This window comes from Suricata suricatta, chromosome 17 (assembly GCF_006229205.1).
Source record: "Suricata suricatta isolate VVHF042 chromosome 17, meerkat_22Aug2017_6uvM2_HiC, whole genome shotgun sequence".
Lineage (NCBI taxonomy): Eukaryota > Metazoa > Chordata > Mammalia > Carnivora > Herpestidae > Suricata > Suricata suricatta.
In genome coordinates, this window is record NC_043716.1 from 5199495 (window position 1) to 5221989 (window position 22495).

Here is a 22495-nt window from a genome sequence, read left to right on the forward strand (position 1 = left end):
CGCCGGCACTCAGCCGACCACATGGTGTCCTGTGCTGCAGGCAGGCGCTCACAAGAGCATTTGCCAGTTACTTCTCTTGGTGGGAGTGGTGGCAGAGAATGTTGGTGGCTCCCTCTTGGCTTGTCCTCGAGACCTTTTGAAGGATCTGCTGTGTCAATATCTCTTAAGATAGTTGTCCTTCTAAAACCAGAGAGCATGTTTCCTTTGACATGGATTTATTTTTATTTTTTTTAGTTTATTGATGTATATTTAGAGAGAGAGAGAGAGGTGGGCAGGAGCAGAGAGAGGGAGACAGAGAACCCCAACCTGGCTCTGCGTTGTCAGCCCAGACCTGGACGCAAGGCTTGAACCCATGAACTATAGGATCATGAGCTGAGCTGAAACCAAGAGCCAGACATTCAACCGACTGAGCCACCCAGGCACCCTGAAATGGACTTTTTAAAAACCAGAAGTAAAGCCACCAATCACATAAATAATGTTGTCATATTTTGTTACCTATTCGAGAACACGAAGAGGCTGAGGGATTTGTTTGATTTTTTTTTTGTTTGCGTGAATTTATTTATCTATGCTTCCTCTTTGCTTTGTTAGTGAGTTTAACCAAGAGTTATTTATACCAAGCGAGTCTAATAATAAGGCTACGATACTAATCAGACTTCCCCGCCCCCCGCCCCGTGATTTCTAGCTCTTCCCATACTAATCTGAGTGTTAGCTGCTGCTGCTATTATTTTAACTCTTTTGTGAACTGGTCCTATAGGATCTTCTGAAGACAGCCCTGGATTTCCACAAACTGGAAAAGCTTGAGTTTAGTGGCATCAGAGGGAGTGCCCTGAGTCGGCAGGTCCAGCAAATGTATGACGAATTTCAAGAGATGTACAGGGTCTTCACAGAGGCCTCCTATGACTGCCTGGACCCCCAGAACACGGTAAGGCTTGGAAAGGCTAACTCACAAGCTTTTTCTCTTTCTCAGATGCTTCCAGGGGGAAAGGGGCTGGGTGTTTACTTGCATTTTCCTTGTGTATTTCCTTTGGCTCCTGAGGCTCTGGTGGCTGTGTGAACAGAGACCGCTCCCAGTTACTCACTGGGTCAGGAGAAAGATCAGGAAGGGCCTCTTCCAACTGCTGGCTGCTCCAGGCTGACAGCACCCAGGGTGCCAGAGATGCTGAGGTGTGTATGGGCTGATGGGAGGCCATGCGCAAAGCTTTCAGCTTCCAGCTCTGCTCTGCGGAGGCCAGGCACACCCGGGCAGAATTTCATTAGTGGCTTGGGGAGGGCTAAGTGAAGGAGTAGCCGGGTTGTTCTGAGCTGACCCTGGTTCCCCAGGGAGTCTTCAGGAAGAGGAAAGGGCCAGAGTGGCAGTTTCCAGGATCAGGGGCCTAGGATCCCACACGTCACCTGTAGCCCGGGAAATCTGGACCTGTGGGTCCATGCCTGCAGCAGGAAACACACAAAAACCAGAAGGGTCAGTACAGAAGCAGGGAATGGAAAGCCCGTTCGGAGGAGTCGCAGAATTATGGCAAAAGGAATTGCAAGAATATACGAGGGAAGTGGAGACAGAAATTGAGCAGAAATCGGCTCTGAGCACCTCCAGACCGTGGGTGATGAGTTGACCAAACCCAGAAGGTATCACTTTCTAACACTTCATTGAGTCTCAGGTGGAAAAGAAAAGGGGGATGGGGTGTGCAGATGACAAAACAGGATATAGACTCTGTGCTTGCTACAAAGTCATAAACTGAAAACACACCAAGTCCTACGCACAAGGAAACTCCTACAGTGTTAAGGTGCTTGGGTTTGGGAAGTAGAAAAGTACTATACTCTTCTGATTTCCTTTGTCTTTCTGTAAAGCTATGTGCATCAGGGTTGTAAAGCAACAATAACAGATAATAATGATTCTACAAATAAAAGTTTCTTTGACAATTGGTATGCTGTAAGAAAGAACATACTTGGAGCTGCCCAACAAAACACAATAATTAGGATGTGCTTACACTCAATATATATTTATATAGATAGATACATACACACATACATATATACATACATATATTAGTATCTATATATATAGATAATAGATGTAGATATAGATATCTTTTTCATTGTTGATCTGAGATTTAAATTTAACCAAGTATCTTATAATTTGATTTGCTAAATTCCGCAAACTTAGGGAACATTGGCTAGCTTCCGCCTTAACCAAAGCATACGTACTTAGAAGCAATAGTGGGTATTCGTTTAATGAGCTTCCTTGCTTCCTAATGGCCAGATTACATTTAAAAAATAAATAATAATAGGATTTTGACTCGGGGCAGGAAGGAAAGTAGGAGGTAATGACAGACTGGCTTCACTGATGGGCTGTTGGTGCTAAAGTGGTTTTGGAGGTGACATGAGCTGGCATTGGGGGCGAGAGAAGGGGCTTCAGGAGGTGGGAAGGAGCCCAGAAAGGGGGTGACATGGTGCCAACCTCACACTGGACTCACTTTACCATTTTGTCTGGTGTCCAGGAAAACACTACTGCAGTCATAGGGTCACTGTCCGCAAGGATTAAAAACAAAGCTATGCCAAGGTGAGTGTTAGAAACTTAAAATAAGTCCAGGGTGTAGCCAATTCAAGCACGTAGGTCATAGTAAAGAGCATAGTGGGAATGGCCCTGAGGAACCCGTTTGTCTTATGTCCACGTGATGTCTCCTCAGGAATTCGAAAATGACGTGTCCGAATTTCACCGGAGAGTAGAAGATCTTGACCGAAGGCTAGGTTCTGTCTTCATTCAAGCCTTTGATGATGCGCCCGGTTTGGAGCATGCGTTTAAGGTCTGTGCAGCAGAAGGTGGGTGGGGGGCGCCACCGCCGTGGCTCCTTTCTGTCCCCACCCTCAGCTGAGGGGGACAAGGCTCCTCTTCCAACGGTTTTGTTCCTGCAGATACCAATTGTTCCTGCCGGTCTTCTAGGGTGGCGTTGTGGGTGAACAAGGGCGAGGGACTGGGCAGAACTGCGGCTTCTCCCATTGACTATTAAAGCTTTGCTAGAAACACGATGATGTGAAAATACTTTCCAAAAGAGTTTATTCTAGAATATTCTCTGTGGGCTCGAACTCATGAACCCTGAGATCACAACCTGAGCCAAAATCAAGAGATGGACGCTTAACCGACTGAGTCACCCAGGCGCCTCTAGCTCACGTAGCTTCTTTACCTCATCTCTACTTCTGTTTTAGGTCTCTTTTTTATGAAGAACAGCTCTCGGACATCTTGAGCTTTCTCTTCATTTTATCCTTTACTCAGTTTCTCTCAACACATGAGAGTCTAGCAGGTGATTCAGCAGACAGGTCTCCTTCTAGTTTAGAAGCAAAGGAGAGAGGGACTATGAATAGCCACCTATTTACAATCACTGATTCAGCCACAGTAACAATGTCTGACCCTCTGCCATTAGCAGACCTATGAACAAATAGCCAGGAAACAAGATGGAACCTTAGAAAGATTGGATCTGTGACTTTCTCTGCTTCTCCCTCTGTCTCCTCTGCAGCTGCTAGACATGGCAGGGAAACTTCTGGAAAGACCGCTGATAGCGCAGGATGCATCTGAAAAGTACCTGCTGCTCATCCAAATGTTCAACAAGGACCTGGATACAGCGAGGGTCATCTATGGTCAGCGAGTCCAGGAGGAGGCGGAGCTTGGTAGGTGTGCGGTCAGGGGACTTGAATGGGGGGCTTCTGTTTCCAACTAGGGTGCAACTCCACCCTCTTGTGTCCATTAAATGGACACAAGGGATCCATGACAACCTCCCAGAAAAGCGAGCACCGTCTTCCTGCTTGAAATCTGAGACCTCTTTGGGCAATTGTAGAATTGAGTGACCTGCGCATCTCCCTCTGTCTGGGGCTGTGGCTGGCAGCTGGCCCAGAGCCGTGAAGTCTTGGCTGCTTCTGGTTGAGACCTTAGCACAACCCATGAGTGGACAGTGGACCCTTGATCAGTGTTGCACACTGACCAAGCTCGAGCGTGCCTCAGTTCCACAATAGATTTCTACGTGCTTGGCAAAAGTTCCTGCTGCCTTCCAACACCACAGCAAACCCTCCGTCTGGAGGGAGGAACCTGCAGGGGCCTGACAAAGGGCAACTCCACACCGGAGTGTGATGTCACCATTATAATGATTTTTTTAACTTAATTTTTGAGAGAGAAAGAGAGAGAGAGAAAGAGCATGAGTAGGGAGACACAGAATTCAAAGCAGCTCCAGGTTCCCAGCTGTCAGCACAGAGCCCAATGTGGGGCTTGAATCCATGAACTGTGAGATCATGACCTGAGCTGAAATCAAGAGTCAGATGTTTAAGCGACTGAGCATTCAGGCACCCTGGTATTTTTTTAATTTTTTTAATTTTTAAAAAATTTTTTAATGTTTTTTATTTATTTTTGAGAGACAGAGAGAGACAGCGTGAGCAGGGGAAGGCCAGAGAGAGAGGGAGATACAGAATCTGAAGCAGGCTCCAGGCTCCGAGCTAGCTGTCAGCACAGAGCCCGATGCGGGGCTCGAACCCACAATCGTGAGATCATGACCTGAGCTGAAGCCTGACGCTTAACCGACTGAGCAAGCCAGGCGCCCCTGGTATTTTTTAAAGAGCCCCCACGTGATGCCGACGTGCAGGCAGTTGGAAAGTCACTGGTGTGGAGGCAGAAAGCCAGGGAGCGGCAGAGCTGGGCTGGGTACCCCTGTCCTTGGATCCCATTTGGTGTTCTCCCCCAGGTCACTCCTCCTTACTTTGTAGCCTACCTGGTGATCTCCTGGGACCCATCTCAGTGTGAGCACAGGGGGACTTTAGCACGTGGAGGTACTGAAGCAAAAAGTGGGGTAACTGAGGGGAGGGTTCCTGGACAGCGTGGGGCTGGGGGCGGGCCCTCATTCATCCTGCCCATGCCTTGTCCCCAGGTTTCGCAGCCGTGCACAAGAACATGCCCACCGTGGCCGGGGGTCTCCGTTGGGCGCAGGAGCTGCGGCAGCGCATCCAGGGCCCCTTCGCCAACTTCAGGCGCATCGCACATGCGTGAGTCACCAGCTCCCCAAAGGCGGGTGTGTTTCAGGTTTCCGAGCCTGCTTTGGATTTTTGGAGAAATGCAACTCACTTACCTAAGGCATGAAAATCATCTTCATTTCTTTCCATTTTCAGCAGTAGATCAGCATCTTAAGTTCATTTGGGCTGTTATACAGGATACCATAGACTGGGTGGCCTATAAACACCAGACACACTTGTCCCAGCTCTGGAGGCTGGCAAGTCCAAGGTCACGGTGTGGGCAGATCGGGTGTGTGGTGAGACACACCCGGGTTCAGAGATGCTATCTCCTCACTGTGTCCTCACGGCAGGTGGGACAAGGGACCTCCGTGGAGCCTCTTCTTACTAGGACACTAATCCCTCAAGGAGGCTCCACCCCATTCATAGGCTCCACCCTTTTAAAAAGCCTCCACTTTTTTCACAAAGCTCCACCCCTTCATGAGGCTCCACCTGCTTCACGAGGCTCCACCCACATGGCCTAATCACTCCCCAAAGGCCCCGCCTCCTAATACCTTCACACTGAGGTTAGGATTTAAACATGTGAATTTTGGTGTTGGGGGGGGGGTCACAAACATCTAGTGACCAGATTGATACATTTGGACTGATAAGGGGACCCTTGACGTTAAACGAGGCTCCATGGAGGACAGGCTACCTCCTTTTACTCCATGAGAGTCATTTCTTTGTTTAATGTTTATTTCTGAGAGAGACGGAGAGCGACAGAGCAGGGGAGAAGGGCCAGAGGGAGAGGGAGACACAGAATCCGGAGCAGCCTCCAGGCTCTGAGCTGTTGGCACAGAGCCCGATGCGGGGCTTGAACCCACGAATGGTGACCTCATGACCTGAGTTGAAGTCAGGTGCTTAACCGCCACCCAGGCGCCCCGAGGTTCAGTTCTAGAGGAAAAAAGAGTCCGGCTTTTCGAGCTCTATGAGGCTCTCCTGCATGTGCCCTCTGACCGTGTCTCCAGGCTACTGCTGCCGCTGGGAAGAAGTGAAGCCCAGTGTTTCCTAAAGCGCGCTGTAAAGCCTTCGCCTGTTAGAATACCCGGGGCTCTTGTTACATGCAGATTCCCAGGCCTCACCTCCCACTACCAGATCCCAGTCTTGAAGCAGGGCGGCGCCTATGAATCCGCTTCCACAGCAAGCTCCCCTCCTCAATTCTGAAGACTCACCAAGTTTGGAAACCACCAACCACCGGCTCAGCGGAGTCGGGAAGCCAAGCTCCCAGAGAGAGGCGTCTCTGCTGCAGGAAGTGAGAGAACGGTTTGCAGTGTGGCCTTCAGGATGATTCGAGAAAGGGCAGCCTTTCTCTGACCCCTCTTTCGTAAGAATCGTGCTGAGGGCACTCAGCTTTGGCAAACGAAACAAACAAAAGCCCCAAGCATTGGGACCCTGGCCTCACAGGTGTTTTTGGCATGAGGCAGGGCGCGGGAGGCCCTCTGGCTCAGGGGGCGAGACGGACAGCTTTCAGGGGCCTGGGAAGATACTGGAAGATCAGCCTGGATGGGGTCCAGTGGGGGCGGGAGGGTCGCCACTACCCCATCCAGTGCTGCCCAGCGGAAAAGGGGACTCAGTAAGAGCACTCTCGCTGGGCTCAGAGAGGAGCTGGAAAGTAGGGGTGTGTTTGTAAAACGCCCAACTTCAGAATTAGCTAGTATCCCGCAGATCAAATATCCACGGGTCAGGTCTGCAAAGCAGGCAGCCCATTTGCAACATCTGATCTGGCTAGCTGAGCTCTTTGTTTTGCAGACGAAGAAAGGGCGGGAAACGCGAATGAGGTGACAGGCCCACAGTCCCAGAGAGAGATCCCATAAAGAACCAGAATGCAGTCTGGTTGGTCTCTGGACCCCCGGTCCCAAGCTCTTCCCCCGGGAGTCCCCAGCCAGCCTCAGGCGGTGTGGCCCCCAAGTACTGCTGAGCCCGCCTCTTCTCAAACGTGCACTTGGATGTGGGCTGTCCGGGGGGAGGGGCATGACCTTGGGGGAGGGGCTCTCTGGCTGCAGCTGTTCCCCCAAGAGGGAGGCAGCTGTGATTCATCAGCAGCCAACATCTTGGGCCCAGAGCGGGTGGGAGAGTGGTTTGAGGGCCTGGGCCTGGAGAGGGGATCTGAATGGCACCCATGGTTTTCTCTGTGCTGCCCCTCACCCCGAAAATTCCCGTTTGTTTAAAAATGAATTCACATGCGCAGCAGCGTGCTCTGTAATATACAGCCGACCCTTGAACAACACGGGTTTGAACTGCGACGGGCCCTTTTTTTTTTTTTTAATTTTTTCCTCGACAAAAAGTTTTATTGTTTCCATTTGGTCCAGGGTGGTTGGTTAAAAGCTGCCTAGTGGCTGCAGGGAAAAATAGGCTCAGGCAGAAGCCTGGACACCAGCCTAATGCTGCGGGGTCCCCTCCTCGTGCGTGACGAGGGGAGGAGCTACCGGCCCAGCGGAGGTGCACCTGGTGGTCACCATCTTCTTGAGGCGTTTCACCTGCCCATCTAGGACGTGGTCTTCCGGGATTCCCGGAGGTGGGGTCTGCGCCGGAAGGACCCAGGGCAAGCAGATCCCGAAGGGCCTGGTTCAGGTTCTCGAACAGCGCCGTGGAAGTTTCCTTGGCTGTGGCGGGCTTCACGTCTCCCATCTTGGGATGGCTCCTGCGCCTTCTGGAAGCGGTGTGTTAGCGGCACAGGGCTTGTGACTTCGAGAGACACTGGACACCCTCGTGCTTCTTGGCCAACTGGCAGGAGAGGTGGCCCAGCCCTCCAGAGCCACATCAGTGCACTGAAGTAGAAGCTCCGGGAGAGATTGGGGTAGGAGGCCTGCAGGTGTGGGTTGATCAGGCGGCTCTCGTTGGCTTCCAGGCCGGTGGGATGATTCCGACGAATCTGGGAGCTCGTGGTTGGTCAGCAACCTGGAGCTAAGCTCAGAAAATGCTGTTGTCTGGTGTCTGAGGCAGGGCATGGCTGAGAGGAGGATTGCTACAGGGAAAGAGATAGGTAGTGCTCTGGGAGGTCAGAAGATGGTGTGACACTGGGTCTGTGCCTTGCACACTGTGTTTCAGCCAGAGACAGACCCAGGGGCTGCTGGGAGCATTCGTGCCCAGACAGAGTTTTTACAGTGGCCTTGTGATTTTCTTACCACCCTCGCCTCTCTAGTTTCCTTCATTGCCAGAATATAGTATAGAATGCATATAATGTGGAACATACGTGTTCATGGACTAGTTGGCGTGTCCATAAGACTTCCAGGCAAGGGTAGTTGCTGGTAGTTAAGTTTTTAGGGAGTCCAAAGTTATATGCAGAGTTTTGACTGCACTGGTGCGGGGGGTTGGCATCATCTTCTCCCACGTTGTTTAGGGGTCAACTGTCTGTAAGAATTGGCTATAAAGAATGTTTTCCATTCCTCACCACGGCGGGAAGGAGAAACCACAGGGAGTTTGCACTGATGCCCTTGACGGCTGAAACTAACAGGCGTCTGGCACGGGCCCCAGTGTGAGAAACCCTTGTCCCCTCTGGCCTCACTCTTACCTCGAAACAAAACTGAGATCTGGGGTCTTGAGGCTGGCGGAAATCCCACAGCTCAGGAGGGAAGGGCTGGGGGTGGGGGGAGCCGGCCCACCTGGTCCGAAGCCGTTCCCTGCCTCCTCGCTCCCTTGCCAGCCAGCCGCACCTGCTCCTTTACTGGGATGGGAACTAAGGGGCTGGGAAGAAAACGCCAGGAAATCTAGTGCTTTCTCTACAGGCACGAGGGCTTAGACGGAAAGCCCAGGAGATCTGGTGGAGAACGCTCGTGTTGGAACAAACGGGTTTTTAAAAATCTTTGCAATAAGCCGCCTCATTTTGCCAGGAGAACAAAAAAATAAAAAAATAAAAACAGACGCTCCCACACGGTCAGCGTGAAGGGGTCTGAAAATTAGACACTTCACTGATGTTCCCAGAGGCTGGACTCTCGTTCTGGGTTGCAAAGGAGTGTCGAAACTGGGTCACAGTGTGGGTAACCGTGCCTCCAGCAGGACCCTGCTTCCATGCCTCTGTGGCCCCCGGCGTCCCTGCGGAAGCCTCTGTGTGTCCACGTGTGCGCTCTAGAAGAATTTCAGAGGAGGAGAAATAATACACACGAGTGTGTGTTACATATATACATGTATGTGTATATACACACACATATATATAGATGCCACTTTATATATGTGTAAACATATATAATATATTGTTTTGGAGGGCCTGGGTGGCTCAGTCGGCTAAGCATCCTACGTGGGCTCAGGTCGTAATCTCACAATCGGTGAGTTCGAATTCCGTGTCAGGCTCTGTGCTGACAGCTCAAAGCCTAGAGCCTGCTCCTGATTCTGTGTCTCCCTCTTTCTCTGCCCCTCCGTTGCTCACCCTCTATCTCTGTCTCTCTCAAAAATAAACATTAAAAAAGTTTTAAATATTGTTTTTATACGTAATGTATAGCTTTGTTATAACGCATAGCGTTATATAGTTTTTCCCTTAAATACAGAAAACTATAGCACCTAGATTGTTGGTCTCTTGTCCCAATTTCCCTTTTAATTTAGATTTTGGAAGGACTTCACTTGCCCATGCACGACTGGTTGGGCTAGGGGAGGAGGTTGGTGGAGCCCAGCAGGGCTGGGGAGGGGCGGGGGTCCTGCCTGCATTTCAGGAAGTGCAGATGCCCTCTAGTGGCCGGTGGGCGGCACTAGCGAGGAAGGATGCAGGCTCATTTAGGAGCCTTTGGAAACCGGCCCAAGAAGCTATTCAGTCTCCGCTTTTATAGGCTACAGTCTGTTACTTAGATCATTATTTTGACTCTAAATCGATGCCAGTTTTTCCCCCTTTTGTGTGGATAGTTGCCTGGAGTCCGCCGAAGGAAAGCGAATGACCCAAAAATATGAAGATCTGCTCTCACTGCTGGACAAGTAAGCGGTTTCTGGAATTGTATCTTTCGCAAAAGGCCGAGCCCCCGTGCCATGTTCTGCATTCCGGGTTCGGCGCACATTCCTCAGTGGCTGCGGAATGTCCCTGGCTGTTTTAGGATGTAACCACCGTGTCTGGGAGTCCAGCGCGCCTGCGTGTCTGGGGGACGCGGCTCTGTTCTAGCTCTTTCCAAGCTCGTTCGGTTGGGCGCGTGAACTTGGCGGAGCTAGAGGAAGTGGGGCGCTCCTCGGGCACCTCGAGATCCGTGTCGCGGAAGATCACAGCAGCTGCTCTGGAAGCAGAAAGCAACAGTTTGTGCTGCTCAAAGAGAAAACACGTTTTTAAAAAAAATATTTTTTTTTGGTTTATTTATTTTTGAGACAGAGACAGAGCACAAGTAGGCGGGAGGGATAGAAAGAGAGGGAGACCCAGAATCAGGGGCAGTCCCCAAGCTCTGTGCTGACAACTCAGCCCCGACATGGGACTCGAACCCACGAACCTGAGCCACCCAGGCACCCCGTCAAAGAGAAAATAAGGTGTAAAAGTACTTCCTGTGTCCTCTTATGGAGAAAACCGAAGAATGACAATTCACAGGGACTCCTAGTTCTTCCTGCTCTAAGGCTGCAGTTAAGGCTTGTGGGTCCCGGCTGTGCTGCCCACCCTCTCACCAGGTCCTGTGATGTCACAGCATCACTGGCTGGGGAGCCTTCAGTGCCTCCCATTGTCTCTTGTTTCTTTCATGAGACCCCAAAAGCCCTTGCTGTGGCCTTTGCCTCCGTCTCCAGCCTTGTCCTGTCCCCCCTCTGGCTCAGCCCTTCCCATCTCAGATCACAGTCCCTGTTTCTCTTCTCTGCCCTGCGGCTGTGCTGATGCTTCTGCTGGCGAACATCTGTTTCCCTGTCACGCTCCTCTCATGCTTGAGACTCCAGCAAGCCTCCCTTCAGCCCCTCTTCCATGAAGCCTTCCCGGCGTTCTCCTTACCATGCACTCGCCCCTGCCACTACCTGCCTGACGCCCCGCACGTCTCTTCAGGATTGTACTGTATTTTCAGTTTGCCCTTGGTCCAGGGCCTTCGCTCCATTTACCGTGGGGCGGTAATTCATCAGGGAATCAGTCAGTGGGTACCGGCCGAGCAATGGGTGTCTGAGCTGCATGAAGATTAGGGGGAGAGCATCTTGCCCAATAACTTCTTCCCATGTTTACTGAGAACAATCACAACCTCCCTGATCTCCTGCAAAGATTACACGGAGCCTCTTTTTCTGCCATGTTCTGATTTAAGCTGTGCTATCTTTCTTTATTTAATAATGGTTTTTATTTATTTTTGAGAGACACAGAGAGACAGCATGAGCAGGGGGGCGTCAGAGAGAGAGAGACACACAGAATCTGAAGCAGGCTCCAGGCTCTGAGCTAGCTGTCAGCACAGAGCCAGATGCAGGGCTCGAACCCACGAACCGTGAGATCATGACCTGAGCCAAAGCCAGACACTTAACCGACTGAGTCACCCAGGTGCCCCTAAGCTGTACTATCTTTTGAAATGAGGTGTTCTGTACAGGAGCTGAAGTGCCTGGCATCAATGACTTCACTTAAGAATGTATCCAGACATTGAACTGGTGGTATCTTCAGTGTTTTATATATATGTGCACATATACCTATGTAGGTGTCTAGGTTGTGTACAAGTTAATAGATCCCTGTCTTCGGCGGGTCATTGCCCGGCGCTAGGAGGGTGCTTCAGAGGTGGCTGGTGTCTCTGGCCCCGCAGGTACGAGACGAGACTCTATGAAGACTGGTGTCAGACCGTGTCGGAGAAGTCACAGCACAGTCTTTCCCAGCCCCTTCTGACGCGTGACCCAGAGACGAGGCAGATCACCGTCAACTTTAACCCCCAGGTGAGTCAGGCTGCACCATCTTCCTTGTGGGTTCCTGAAGAGATTCCTTTAACTCTGCTAATTTCAAAGGTGGGGAAAAAAAGGCATTCTCTAAGACTATGGAGAAGCAGCCAGAAAGAATTTCCACCCCGATCTCCCTTTCGGGATGAATCCCGTGGTGCGGTGTTTCCTTACATTGACCTATGTCCACATTTTTCTCCACGGTGGGTCAGGAGGTTTGCATTGATTTCGCACAGCAGAAAATACCACAGAAAGTCTTCTCAACTTCCAGAGCTGTGTGATCACAGCTATGATACACTTGACTCCACATAGAAAGTTTGAATGGCAGTTGCACTCAAGGTAAACTCATCCAGAAGTTTCAGTGCGATATTCCAGGTATGCACTACCTGCAGTTCCGGGAAGTATTTAAATAGGTAACAGATGTCGTTACCCATCTTGGGGCAGATGGAGTAACACCATTACCGTGCAAACAGAATTGACTGTACCCACCTTGAACATATGCTATGTATGAAAGGTGCTGACTAGACTCGGGAGGGCCCACCAAGTATAAGACATGACACCTGCCGTCAAGGAGCCCCCCCTGGTTGGGAGCTAGGACCTCCATGTGCAAAAATCTATCGCCCAAATAGGGGAGTTTCTGGATTGCCCAGGAGGCCACAGTCCAGAGGTTGGCCTTGTAGGAATGAAGCCCTGAGGACAAGACCGTTTTGAGGATGGACTCCTCCTTCTCCGTGTGCTTCAGAGCAAGGACTCTCTCTCCCCGATGCACACCACGTAGTAGGTGCTTTAGAAGTGTTTGTAGGTGATGGGAGGAAGGAGAGGAAAGGAGAAAAGAAAAGGGGAGAGGGAATACCTGAGTTATACAGTGAGTCCAGGGCAGACCAGCAAACACCCAAATCAAAGAGGAGCTGCGTGTACCCCTGATTCAGCTTTGAGTGGCAGGACAATGGGACAATGGCCGTGCTGGGAAAAATGAACAGTAACACACAGATCATTCTAGAGGGACATGATCAGATTTGCTTCTCTGGGGCCAGGATAGGAATTCTACAGGAAAGAAAAAAATTTTTTTTGCAAATTATTTAAAGTATTTAAAATGCCCTATTATTGGATATTGAAATTATTTTTTAGTTTTATCAAAGATGCATGGTTTTTTTTCTTCTTTCTTCCCTTTTTTTCTTCCTTCCTTCCTTTCTTCTTGCATCTTGGCATCTCTGAAAATGGCACGTGTTTATAGTTTAACCAGTTTTCTTCCTTGGTTGGAAATGAAATAATAGTGTATCTTAGCACTGAAGACATCTTACAAAGAAATAAAATACAGTACAAATAAAGCTACAGGAAGCATCCTTAGTTATTGTTGGATCTCTCCTCGTTGATTTATGTGAGATAAATGCCTGGAAATGGGGTACGGGGTGTGCACCTTGTGAGGATTCACATATACATTATCGGCTTGTTCTTCAGGAAGATGAAACTCTGTCATTTCTCTTCCAGAAAGCTATCCATTTCTTCAAATCACTTCTAGACTGTTGAACTAAAATATGAAATTTCTCAACATTGTTCTACTTTGTATTTATTTGAACACTAGTAAAGTAGAACCTTCTCATGGGTTCATCGTGGGGTCATAGTTCTACAAATCACTTGTTCATGTCTTTCGCCCACTTTGGAGTGGAAGTGCCCTCTTCTCCTGTGACTCTGTTAGAATATTTGGGACATATTTGTCAGAGATTAAGAAATCCATTGCATATGTTTTATTGTTAGGTGAAGTGTGCACTGTATTATGTGAATGCTATTTTATGCTTAGAAACTTTACATTTTACTTTCTGGTTATATGTTTGGAAAGACCTTCTCTACCTCAATATTATGTAAGTAGCCCTCAGGTTTTAATTTTCAGTATTTACACTTAAGCTCAAGACAGATATTAAAAATTTATTTCAAAACAAAGTAGGGGACCGAAGCCATTTCCCCACCAAAATGCTTAGTTAGCATGGTCTTAATCCTGAGTAAGGTTAGGTGGGCCACCGTGGAGCACTGGCCCAGAGCCACCACAAGGAGAGCTGGGGGCCTAGGTGTTGCCATGCAAGAGGGAGGGGGTTGGGAAGAATCTATGGCCTGTCTGTTTGGTTGCCCATACCTGGAGACATCGGTCCTTGTAGGATCAGAAGTAGACACAATAAATGAAGAGCGAAGACCACAATACCTAGAACCCAGCCAGAGGCCGCTTTGTCCACTGGCCCACGTCTGCTTGACTTCACACTGTGCAGCACCACTAAACTCAGCGCTCATGGACGTTCAGAGAGGCCTTGGTGACACAAAGGCATGCCAACACAGGCTTGCCGGAGTGAAGAACTATTTCAAATGGTTCTATTTAACAATTAAAGTCATATAATAGCCTCTCCTCTCAGTTCTGTCTGTGTTTGTGACTGTGTGTGTGACCTCATTGAGGGAAATACGAGAAATCAAAGTTGGAGGCTTCTCAGGCATGCGGGTGGCCCAGATCAGGTGGTCCCCCATTCCTGCACGCCTCTGCCACTCCGTGGGACCTGGGTCAGTCAGCGTGAGCCCGTCACTGCATAAGCCATGTGTCCCAAAGCATGAAGGTAAACCCCCCCCATAACACCCCCCCGTCACTGATGCCTCCTCTGTCCAGTTTTTACTCTTTGAGATTGGCAGACTTGCTAAGTCTTGCTGTGTCTGAGTCCTCTGCTTTCTCAATTTCACAACTCAATTTCCCTTCCCTAGATGGAAGGAACATGGAGGAGCAAATGTTAAGGGACCTAGAAGGTTTTTGGGCCGCTGGGGCTTTCTAGTCCTTAACTGATAATTGCCACTATTCACTGCCCCGGGGCTATAGCCGCTTACTGCCGATTCTCTTCTCCAGCTGACTTCAGTGCTGAAGGAAATGAGTTACCTAGAATCCAGGCAGATGCGGCACCTTCCTGAGACTGCAACAGCGATGTTCTCCTCCAGGGAATTCTACCGGCAGCTCGTGGCTAAGTTGAAACTGATGGCAAATTGGTACAACAAGATTATGAGATCTCTTGTAGAGGTGGAATTGCCATTAGTGGAGAAAGAGCTGGGGTATATCGATCTCTGCCTGAGAGACGCAGAAGAGACGCTGAACTGGAAAACAGAAGGTAGCAGGGGCGCACCGGCTGGAGTCTCGGGGGGAGGTTGGGGGTCAAGATCCTGATAAAGTTGGTAGACCTTGAAAGAACATCCCCCCATCCCCCTGCACCAGTAACCTGATTTGTGTTTGAAACACTAGCCTGGCCTCTTAGATGTGCATCCAAAGGAGACAAGGCAAGAAGGGCTAGAGGTCTTTTCTTCTCTTTGGATGCGATTGGTAGATTGAGAAAACGTTGGCGCCCCATGTTGGGGGAGGCTCCGAGTTTGTGTGACGTGCCCTGTAGCCTCCGACATCCATTGGGCACTCTGTGAATAAGGGCTTTTCCTATATCATCACTGTGACTTATTTTTTCTCACTAGAATGTAGACATATTTTTTTAAACTTATTAATCTTTACCCCCAGCATGGGGCTGAAATTCAGGTCCTCGAGATCAAGAGTCATGCTCCACTGACTGAGCCAGCCAAGTGCCCCTAGATTATAGACATCTTCAGTGAGGGTACCATGATTTATTTCCTGTGTATCTTCCAATTCAGTGCTTTCGTGGATGGATTAACATTAGCAGGGTACCGTGTAAGAGACTGAGGGCATAGGAACTATGAGGCACATGGGACATGGCTCCTACCCTCACCTAGGAGGGGGTTCACACTTAGGTGGGGACAACAGACTTTTGTAGAACCATAAATCACCCAAGATAGGCTGTGATAAAAAGCCATTACAGAGTTAAAAATGAAGTATGCTGAATCACAAGGGGGGAGATTAATTCTCATTAGAGTCCTCAAAGAGTTAATGTTTGTAAAGAAGGTCACTGCCAACTCTTGCAAGTCTTGGAATGCCGTGTTAAGTGAGATAGAACTTTATTTTATATGCAAAATGGAATAATATTTTCAACATTTAATGAAATAAACGTGCTTTTAAGAAAAAGGTCCAGGGGCACCTGGGTGGCTCAGTCGGTTAAGCCTCCGACTTCAGCTCAGGTCAGATCTCACGTTTGTGGGTTCGAGCCCCGCGTCGGGCTCTATGCTGACAGCTAGCTCAGAGCCCGGAGCCTAGTTCCAGTTCTGTGTCTCCTTCTCTCTCTGCTCCTCCCCCTCTATGCTCTGTCTCTCTATCAAAAATAAATAAAACATTAAAAAAATTAAAAAAAAAAAAAAAAAAAAGAAAAAGGTCCAGGGGTGCCTGGGTGGGTCAGTTGGTTGAGCGTCTGACTTCAGCTCAGGTCATGATTTCACAGTTACTGAGTTCAAGCCCCATATCCGGCTCTGTGTTGACAGCCTGGAGACTGCTTCAGATTCTCTCTCTCTCTCTTTCTCTCTCTCTCTCTGCCCCTCTCCTGCTCACACTCTGTCTCTCTCTCTCTCAACAACAAGTAAATGTTAAAAAAAAATTAAAAAGCAAAAAGGTCCATAACCCAAATACAATATCATGGTGCACAGTTTGGCCCCAGCAACTGTGACAATTTCTGTGTGCTCGGTTGGTAAGCATTGCGTCTTTGTTTCTTTTCCTCCATAATCAGGGTTAGGGTAAACATTGGCTTTTCCACACAACTAGGAAGGAAAACGCTCCAGCATTAACAAAGTAACTTGTGCAGAAAAGCGTTTTGAAACCTACAACTATTAAATCCCTACTTTTCATAGCGACTAGACCTTTAACTATTTCAATTAATTGTATTTCTTTTGGGGAGCAGGCATTTGGGATTATGTCATTCAAATCACCAATAGCATTCATGATCTCGAACAAAGGATTCAGAAAGCTAAAGACAATGTGGAAGAGATTCAAAACATCATGAAAACATGGGTGTCTCCAATATTTAAGAGAAAAGATGGAAAAAAGGAATGCCCCCTTTCCATGGATGACCAGCATGATCGGACAGAAAAATACTACAGTCTCATCAAAGAATCTGGACTTAAGATTCATGCCCTTGTTCAGGTAATAACCAGCCTCTCAGATAGACCTGCCACCGGCAGAGGGAAAGCATCAGGAAGTGTGTTTGGGTGCAAGAAGTGATTTGAAAATTAGAACAATCAACAGATACTGCATCTTCTGCATTCGGGGTAGAAGTTTATAGCGGGAGCAAGAGATCGAAAGATAACAGGTTGGAATAGAGGAAAGTCACATTCTGGTATCGGTGTGTCAACATTAATACTGTCTTAATGGCGCCACCCCATGACCTAAGTCCCACGCCAAACCCCGAGGACATAGAAGGAGATGCCAGGTACAGAACACTAAAGTATCTTCTGTACTCACCAGCCCCGACTTGCCCACATAGCCTAGCGTGGACCTCTAGCAACATCTTTGTGACCTAGCTCTGTCAAGCCTGGGGAGCTGAAAGATGCCATGGGATGCCTACGGGCCTTTGGTAAAGAGAGTAAACCACGCAGTCTGCCCCCCTCATGCGGTGAGGCTCTGCCCTGCGCTGTGGTCAGGGCAAGCTCGTGTCTGCCATCAAAAGACTGAACCGCGGAAGGGAGCTATAAATGGCCACCAGCTTCAACCCTACTCCAGCTGCCCTACATGGGCCGGTTCTGGCGGGTTGGTTGCACGCATAGAGTTAGCGGTAATGGATCAGTTGCTGTTTTTGATCAGCTGTGGTTTGAAGCACAGAAATATGTTGTACCTTTGACTTTGTTAATTTTATTTTTCTGTTTTCTAGTTAATTTCTTTAAGGTTTTTTTTTTTTTTTTGCTTTTTATTTATTTTTGAGAGACAGAGAGAGACAGTATGAGCAGGGGAGGGTCAGAGAGAGAGGGAGACACAGAATCCGAAGCAGGCTCCAGGCTCTGAGCTAGCTGTCAGCACAGAGCCCGACACGGAGCTCGAACCCATGAACGTGAGATCATGACCTGAGCTGAAGCCAGACACTCGACTGACTTAGCCACCCAGGCGCCCTCTTTTTTTAAGTTTTATTTATTGAGAAAGAGAGAGAGAGCACAATCAGGGGAGGGGTAGAGACGGGATGCCAAGCAGGCTCTCCACTGTCAGCTTGGAGCCTGACTTGGGGCTAGAACTACAAACCACGAGATCGTGACCTGAGCTGAAATGAAGAGTCAGTCGCTTAACCGGCTGAGCCACTCAGGAGCCCCTCTGGTTCATTCATTTTCATTCTTTGTTCTTTATTCTAAAAAGTTATGCTCATTTTTTCTTTCTCCCCCTACCTGCCAAGGGCAGAAACTTAGGGTATTGATTCTAAGTCTTTCTGCTTTTCCAATTCAAGCATTTGACATCATTTTCCCTCTTAGCTGTACTTGAATTCCATTCCACAAATTTCATGTGGCTCATCTGCATTGTCATTCACTCTTAAATTTTTTTGCTTGAGACTCATTGTGTGGTGGTCATTTAGAAGCACCCTGTTTCATTTCCACATGAAGCCACCTCAGGGCTTCTTGGTGAAATTGACATCGAGTTCAGTTCCACTGTGTCCAGAGAAAGTATTCTATCAGATCCAAGCCGTTTGGAATTCACCACAACTTGTTCCATGCCCTAGAATACTGTCCATCTTACTGCACATCCCTCATACACTTGACAATGCCTTCAAATCTCAAAGTTCAAAGTGCTTGATAGTGTTGTTCAGGTCTTCTGTCTGGTTTCAGGGTGTTTTTGTCTATTTCTTCTACCAATTACTAAAGGAACCGTGTTAAAATCTCTGCCTTTGACTCTGGATGATTTGTCTAAGCCTTTAGTGTGGGCTGAGTTTTCATCAAGTTTTTGATATTCTTTTAATACAAATGTATGTATAATTATTACAACTTCTCGATTTCTTCTCTTATACACAGTAGAGTACAAAACTTACTGTCCCGACAACTCTGCCTGTTAACCGGAATATTTAAACTATTACAGTTAGTGTAATTATGGGTGTGCTTGGATTTATCCCTACCATCCTGCTATTTCCTATTTGCTTCATCTCTGTTCTCTTCTTCCATTCCTTCCTTCTCGTTATTAACTATTTTTTAAAATATCCTATTCTAATTTCTCAGTGGGTGTTCCATTTTTAACTTTAATGATGCTGTCATTGCATTACATTTGCAGTGGTTGTTCTGGTTTCAGTACATATATCAAACCGATCACAGTCAGTGATTGTTTCTCCCATGAAATATAAGAACCTAGCCACAGTATGGTTCAGTTCAACCCCCTACCCCCACCCCATCCGTCTTTGGTGCTGATGGTGTGTGTGTGTGTGTGTAGATGTGTGTAAGTCATAAATCCCACACTAAAGCCCAAGCCTTGCAGAGTATTCTATATTTTTGCCTTAAAACTCAAGAAAGGGGCCTCCTGGGGGGCTCAGTCGGTTAAGCGTCCGACTTCGACTTCAGCTCAGGTCATGATCTCACTGTCCTCAAGTTTGAGCCCCGCATAGGGCTCTATGCTGACAGCTCAGAGCCTGGAGCCTGCTTTGAATTCTGTCTCCTTCTCTATTCCCCTCTTCCACTCATGCTCTGTCTCCATCTCTCAAAAATGAATAAACGTTAAAAAAAACTAAACTCAAGAAAAAAGTACATCTAGTATTATACATCCACCCACATACTTGCCCTTTCCAGACTTGCTTTATTTTCCCTCTTCTGTGAAACTGACCACCCGTGGTCATTTCTCCGCAGCCTAAAGAACTTCATTCCGTTTTTCTTACAGTTCCAATCTGCTAATGACACATTCTCTCAGTTTTTGTTTATCAGAAATGTCCTTATTTCACTTTTGTTTTTGACGGATCCTTTCATTGGATACAGAATTCTGCGTCGTTGGTTTTATTTTCCCTACAAAAGTCCTTTCCTGGTCTCCTCCCCTCCAGTGTTTCTGATGCGAAGCCACACCACAATTTGTGTCTTTGCTCCTCCGTATGCAGTGTATTGTTTCTCTCAGTCTTCTTTTAATAGATTCTTTTTTGTTAAGCTTTGTATTTATTTTTTCTGTCTCACTACAATGTGCCTAAATAGGTTTGCTTTCTATTCACCCAGCTTGGAGTGTGTGGGCGCTTGAACCTGGTTTTCATCAAATCTGAGGAGCTTCTTTGTTGTTTTTTTAAAACACTTTTTTAATGTTTGTGTATTTTTGAGAGACAGAGATTGAACATGAGCACGGGAGGGGTAGAGAGAGAGGGAGACACAGCATCCCAAGCAGGTTCCAGGCTCTGAGCTGTCAGCACAGAGCCCAGCGTGGGACTTGAACCCACGAACTGCAAGATCATGACCTGAGCTGAAGCCATCCCCTCACTGGAGGGGAGGAGACCCTTGGGGCCACCCAGGCGCCCCACATTTGAGGAGTTTCTAACCAAATTATGCCCTGCTTGTCTACTGATTCCCACATCTATCTTACTGTCTGAGTCTGGTTTTGTTTTTCATGTGACAGAAGTTTCTTTTCATCTCCCGTAAAAGCAGTCTTAGGAACAGGCATTCCCGGATTGGGAATGCTCTTTGCAGACTCTGTGATAGGTGATCATTTCCTCTCTCGGTTAAATGTCACACTCTTCTGCTTCTTGGCACGTCTGGAGATCATTTTTGTGTGTATTATACCCTGGTCATGTTGGATGCCACTTTAGGACCTGAGTGTTATTCCCATTAAAGGCTTTGTGTTCTGCTTTGGCAGACAGTTAACTTATTGGCGGGTCAGCTGGATCCTGCCCAGGCTCGATTTTAAACTTGGTGAGGGTGTGTCTAAGGAGGCCTTACTGTAGGACAGGGCAGCTCTAACCCCAGTGCATGCCGTTGCTGGGGGCTCAGCAGAATTCCCGGGCTTTCTGTAAGGACTTCTCATTATTTCTGCAGGAACATGAATATTTTCCGGTACCGTATGCCCACACCATCTCCATGGGCAGCTTAGGCACCCTGGTAACTGTCCTCAACCAGGCCTTGCGGAGTCTGGCCCTCAGAATGTGCAGCCTAATACACAAAGGCTCAAGCGGCCTTGGCAATCTCTGTGACCCCAGACCCAGCTGCTGGATTTTCTTTCTGTGCATCCAGAAGGATGCTGGCGTTGCGGTCCATGGTTTGGAAGGTGCGTCTGGGTTGGGAGCTAGGTGATTTGTGAAGTTCATCTTGTGTATTTCCCTTCCCTAATGAGCACGTCCCTGTGTTCCGTTGTCTTGTTGCCCCAAAGACTTGTTTCTTGTGTCGCATCCACTTCTGTAGTTGCGTGTACCCGAAGGACGGTCTGCTCTCACTCCTCGGGCTTGGCCGGAAAATCAGAAACGGGAGCCATTTTTTCTTAGTTTACAGAAATTCCAACATTTTTGCTCCTCAGACCATAGTAGATTTGAGGTAAAGAGTCAAAAGGTACGGAGAACTATGCTGATAGCATGACATCTAGGAGATAAAACTATACAAAGCAGTCAGAACTGAATGTTTTAAAAAATAAAGAAGCAAGGGCGCCTGGGTGGCTCAGTCAGGTAAGTGTCCCATGACTCAGGTCATGATCTTGTGGCTCACGATTTCCAGCCTCGCATCGGGCTCTGTGCCGACACTCGGAGCCTGGAGCCTGCTTCTGATTCTGTGCCTCCCTCTCTCTCTGCCCCTCTCCTGCTTGTGCTCTGTCTCTGTCTATCAAAAATAAACATTAAAAATAAATAAGCAAATAGACATGCACATTTAATAACATCTGAGAACAACTCTGTTGTTACTGTGTTGTGATTTGTGTGATGTTGGGCTTTAAATCATTCAGAAACTTTATCTGCTTAGGAAGGAAGGGGTATGTTAACGCATTTTAGGAATTTTAGAGTTTTGTCACATAAAGACAGGATCGTGAGACTTTTTTTTTCAAAATTTTATTCAAATTCAAGTTAGTTAACACACAGTGTAATATTGATTTCAGGAGTAAATTCAGTGATTCATCATTTACCTACAACACCCAGTGCTCATCCCAACAAGTGCCCTCCTTAATTCCCATCTAGCCCATCCCCACCTCCCTCCATCAACCCTGTTTGTTCTCTGCATTTAAGAATCTATGAGGGGCGCCTGGGTGGCTCAGTTGGCTAAGCGTCCGACTTCAGCTCAGGTCATGATCTTGCGGTACAAGGGTTCAAGCCCCATGTTGGGCTCTGTGCTGACCGCTCAGGGCCTGGAGCCTGCTTTGGATTCTGTCCCTCTCTCTCTGCCTCTCCCCTGCTTATGTTCTCTCTCTCTCGAAAATAAACATTACAAAATTATGAGATTTTTTTTAAAGTTTATTTTTGTGAGAGAGTGCAAGCAAGGGAAGGGCAGAGAGAGAGGATCTCGAGAAAGCACCACACTTCCAGTGCAGAGCCCGGCACGGGGCCTGATCTCACCAGCTGCGAGATCATGACCTGAGCAGAGATCAAGAGTCAGAGGCTGAGCCCCCCAGGCGCCCCTCTGAGATTTTTATTTTATTTCAGGAGGATTTATACATGGAAATGTTTGTAAAGAGATATGAGTCACCTAAAAATGTACTTCTTTAGAGTAGTTACCACTTCCTTTGAAGATGTGTGATCCATGGGAAGTTGATGTCAAAGGGCTTATTAATGAAAACGATGGGGAAGTGGAGTGTGTGTGTCCCACACCACCAGGTCAGGGAGGCAGGGAGCACGCATGCATTCCTTGATGTGCATCCATTCTCTTTTCTTTTTTTTTT

The 22495-nt window shown here is 48.0% G+C and overlaps 1 protein-coding gene across 1 annotated transcript in view; it reads left to right on the forward strand.

Moving 5' to 3' along the window:
* Positions 1-22495, forward strand: part of DNAH9 (dynein axonemal heavy chain 9) — a 319797-nt gene that overhangs the window by 27801 nt on the left and 269501 nt on the right. The window contains exons 7-14 of the mRNA XM_029928843.1: positions 755-922; positions 2682-2798; positions 3507-3657; positions 4902-5016; positions 9850-9918; positions 11676-11802; positions 14678-14933; positions 16611-16852. Coding sequence (XP_029784703.1) covers positions 755-922; positions 2682-2798; positions 3507-3657; positions 4902-5016; positions 9850-9918; positions 11676-11802; positions 14678-14933; positions 16611-16852 — 1245 coding nt within the window. The remainder of the gene's footprint in view (positions 1-754; positions 923-2681; positions 2799-3506; positions 3658-4901; positions 5017-9849; positions 9919-11675; positions 11803-14677; positions 14934-16610; positions 16853-22495) is intronic.